The 4,836-nt window shown below is 45.6% G+C and overlaps 1 protein-coding gene across 1 annotated transcript; it reads left to right on the plus strand.

Annotated features, from left to right (window-relative positions):
- Positions 1-2,267: 2,267 nt before the first annotated feature.
- Positions 2,268-3,594, plus strand: LOC311246850 (putative nuclease HARBI1; the record flags this gene model as incomplete). The annotated part of the gene is made up of 4 exons (XM_084337093.1): positions 2,268-2,798; positions 2,968-3,106; positions 3,223-3,371; positions 3,547-3,594. The coding sequence occupies 4 exons, from the start codon at positions 2,268-2,270 to the stop codon at positions 3,592-3,594; spliced, it is 867 nt and encodes a 288-aa protein (XP_084193219.1).
- Between the last annotated feature and the right edge of the window lie 1,242 nt (positions 3,595-4,836).

Raw genomic sequence — 4,836 nt, forward strand, 5'->3', positions numbered from 1 at the left:
CACTACACCTCTACTGGTACATAAATACATGAGTACACACTACACCTCTACTGGTACATAAATACATGAGTACACACTACACCTCTACTGGTACATAAATACATGAGTACACACTACACCTCTACTGGTACATAAATACATGAGTACACACTACACCTCTACTGGTACATAAATACATGAGTACACACTACACCTCTACTGGTACATAAATACATGAGTACACACTACACCTCTACTGGTACATAAATACATGAGTACACACTACACCTCTACTGGTACATAAATACATGAGTACACACTACACCTCTACTGGTACATAAATACATGAGTACACACTACACCTCTACTGGTACATAAATACATGAGTACACACTACACCTCTACTGGTACATAAATACATGAGTACACACTACACCTCTACTGGTACATAAATACATGAGTACACACTACACCTCTACTGGTACATAAATACATGAGTACACACTACACCTCTACTGGTACATAAATACATGAGTACACACTACACCTCTACTGGTACATAAATACATGAGTACACACTACACCTCTACTGGTACATAAATACATGAGTACACACTACACCTCTACTGGTACATAAATACATGAGTACACACTACACCTCTACTGGTACATAAATACATGAGTACACACTACACCTCTACTGGTACATAAATACATGAGTACACACTACACCTCTACTGGTACATAAATACATGAGTACACACTACACCTCTACTGGTACATAAATACATGAGTACACACTACACCTCTACTGGTACATAAATACATGAGTACACACTACACCTCTACTGGTACATACATACATGAGTACACACTACACCTCTACTGGTACATAAATACATGAGTACACACTACACCTCTACTGGTACATACATACATGAGTACATACTATACATCTACTGGTACAATGCTCCCTTTCTCATGTCTAATGATTTTTCTAAATAGGCTACTTTGCATGCCTACTGTAAATGGGGGCGACAGAGGTTCGGGAGGTAGAGCAGTCGTCCGGTAATCCGGAGGTTCCCGGTTCGATTTCCGCTCCTCCCGGGCAGCATGTCGAAGTGTCCTTGAAGTGTTTTGGATAAAAGCACTATATAAATGCAGTCATTTACCATTTTAAATTTCAAACAGCCAGTTCAATCATTGTCAGTCATCAATATGTATCATCAATATTTTTGTTACTAAACACATCACTCTTCCAAGTTGACAATTGTTTTTTAATTTGTGAACTTTGTGAAATTGTACTTTCTTCTTCCAACCCAACATACCTACATATTTCAATATGCAGTATACCTCCTCTAACCAGGGCACAAAGTGATATTTTTTATACAGGTTATACAGGACATAATTGGAATAGTCATATTTAAATGTACAATAGGTACATATGACTTTGGTTTATCTCAACTGGCCAATTATGTGTAACCTTATGAAACACCATCTCCCGTTAAAATATACATTAAGAATTTTTTTCTCTAGTTTAAAGAATAATTGTTCAAATCCATATTTACAAAACATATCACGCATGTCCACTCTCCAAAGTCCGTTCCATTGGGTCTCATTCTCGAACGAAGTTACGGCAAAATATTTCGTCTTAGCCAGATTTCGGCCCATTTAAGATATATTAGGGCTGGGAGTGGGAGTCCCCAAATTTTCCTGAGATCTTATTTGATCGTGGCTGAGAGCAGATTTAAGAGAGCTGAGGAGCACACTTAAATTATGCTCTCAGCCCACGATCAAATCTCATGATTGATTGACTAATTTAAATTGTATTATAACTTGACAGACTGTGTTCTCATAGTGATTCCTTCACCTCAACGCTACAGGCCTCATTGGAATTAATTACTTAATCATAATTAAAATAAATATGACAATATTTGTATGATAAGAAATTACGTTATTTGATGTCAGAAAAATAAATAATAGCACTACACACACTGCAAATGACTCGGAATAAATAAATACATCAGCCACATAATTCTGTTATAATTCTATTGTTGTTCTCATTTATAGTTTGGGACAATTGCTTATTGTATACATTATAAGAGCCAGTGGATAAACATTCCACTGCTCATCTTACCGGTACGATGTTGCGTGTTACAAATAAACCTGACCTTGCAGGTGCACTTGAACAGCAATCATGTACATTGAACCCTGGCATCCAATTAACAGTGATTAATCGCGCCATGCTTAAATGGTCAACTCTGCACCCAAGGCTTACACACACAATTATGGGTAACATCCAGCATAATTATGCTCGATACGAACGCGCAATAAATAGGGAGCGCCAGTACAGGGACCACGCTGATCTCTTAGCCGAGAGTGACGTGTACCTGCTGGGACGCTTCAGGCTGCCAAGACCTGTGCTAATGGAGCTGTCCGAGATGCTGGAGCCAGCACTGATGAGCCAGACCAGACGCTCCAACCCTGTGCCACCGCACGTCCAGGTACTGTCCACCTTGGGCTTCCTAGCAACTGGAACATTCCAGAGGGAGCTAGGAGACAGGGTGGGCATATCCCAGACCTCCATCAGCCGCTGCATCCCACGGGTCTTGGCTGGCATCGTGGAGTTGACCACACAGTACATCAGATTCCCCTTTTCCGCCCAAGAGCAGATCCCAGTGAAGACGGCATTCCATGCTATCGCTGGGCTGCCAAACATCATCGGCGCTATTGACTGCACCCACGTGCACATCCTGGCACCCTCCCCAGACCCATTCCCATACCTTAATCGGAAGCAGTACCATTCTATCAATGTACAGGTAGGTTTCTATTCTTTGTTTACTCTCTTGTTACCACTTCATCCAATTGGACAGCACCTTGCTTCCTTTTCTCATCTTACTTGTTTTTTCTTTTTTCCTGTGTTACTATATCTATCATTTCTTTTGCTTCTCTCTTCAAATAGAATTTATAATTATTATTTATTATTAGGTCATCTGCGACGCCAACAACCAGCTGTTGAACGGCGTCGCCCGTTTCCCTGGAGGTGCGCACGACTCGTACATCCTCCAGAACAGCGAAGTGGGTATGCTCCTCGAACAAGGAGACGCAGGAGACGCATGGCTAATTGGTAAGTATCTGTGCGTATAGAATTGTTCTTGCACCAATATAGGCTGCTATTCCTCTAATGACTTGTTTTATTAGGAGACCGTGGATATGCACTGGCCCCATGGCTGATGACCCCAGTCGCCAATCATCACGCGGCGCAGGAGGCGGCGTATAACGAGTTCCATGCGTGCACCCGGTCCACCGTGGAGCGCACAATTGGGTCAATAAAGAGACGCTGGATGTGTTTGGACGCAGCAGGTGGCAAGCTGCTGTACAAGCCGGATAAGGTGTGGATGAAGGCAACAGCTGATAAATTGTTTTGGCCGTGCCGTGTTAAACCATGTATGAGTGCCCACCTCAGCCCAATACAATCATATGTTGCATGTCATTTATTGTGGCTTATTCATTCTTTCCAGGTGTGTACGATTATCATGACCTGCTGCGTCCTGCACAACATTGCAGAGCCACCTCAACAACCACCTGACCAGGACATGCATCCTGATCCATTAATGGGCCCGGATAATAGGCGTGCTGTCTTAGTCCGACAGCAATTAATTGCACGCATGTGAATAGATTATTCACATGCGTGCAATTAATTCCTATTTATAGGTGAATTAAATCTGGACCTGAATTCAACTTGCTTGCTTCTGTCATTATTCGATGCAGTTTACAATGTATACCAATAACTAAACACATCACTCAGTAATACTCAAAGGGTGTCAGGGATGTTTATTGTGGGGGCAATTGTTGGTCTGGCGCTGCCAAACCCCGCTCCATTGTGGTAGCGACCCACTCGCCGATGATGGCGAGGCGCTCCAGGCTGGAAGCGGCCCGCTCCAGGCTGGCAGCGGTTCTGTCCTGGCTGGCGGTGGCCCGCTCCAGACTGGCAGTGACCCGCTCCAGGCTGGCAGCGGTCCGGTCCAGGCTGGCAGCGGTCCGGTCCTGGCTGGCAGCAGTCTGCTCCAGGCTGGCAGCGGTCCGGTCCTGGCCGGCAGCGGCCCACTCCTGGACGCTGTTTTGCCGCTCCTGCTCCACCAGCATCGCCTCGCCCATGTGACCTCCATGGCTGGGTGCACCCCTGGCACCCCTGGCACCCCTGGGGGACGGGCACTGTTGGACGGGCCAGCACTGGTGGACGGGCCAGCACTGGTGGATGGGCCAGCACTGGTGGACGGGCCAGCACTGGTGGACGGGAGGGACAGCTCCGGGGGGGGCTCTGAGTCAGTTGCATCTGGGAATGAATTGGGGTGATTAATTGTGATTGACGTGGGGGTTGCGATCATGCAATGCTTGACGCACTGATTGCACATGCATGTTTCAATTAGATATTACAGGTGGATCTCAATACTTGATTTGCATGAATCCATGCGGCGCAGCACACAGTACATCTTGCGTATTTGTTCCCAACTACAATTAATGTTAAATCAACTCTAAATAGAGTAAAGTGTTAACACTCCCTTCATTTGACACTGCAAGATTTACTGTGCATGGAGGCAATCAATATATTCCCTGTTCTAATTTATTGGGATGCACCTGTTGTGGGAGGGACGCTTACCGTCTGTGTCGGTATCGGATCCTTCGGGGACGGGAGACATGCTGGCTGCTGAGAACAGGAGACGGTGCCCAGCCCCGCGCGTCGTCTCGTTCCTGTCCGCACCGTCTACACCCGCGATCGTTGTGGTGCCTATAATGGCCTGGACACGCAGGTCCAGGTCAGACAGGGCCGGGCCTGCTGGTCCTCCACCAGTTGCC

Source organism: Notolepis coatsorum (genome assembly GCF_963971535.1).
Source record: "Notolepis coatsorum genome assembly, chromosome: 20".
NCBI lineage: Eukaryota > Metazoa > Chordata > Actinopteri > Aulopiformes > Paralepididae > Notolepis > Notolepis coatsorum.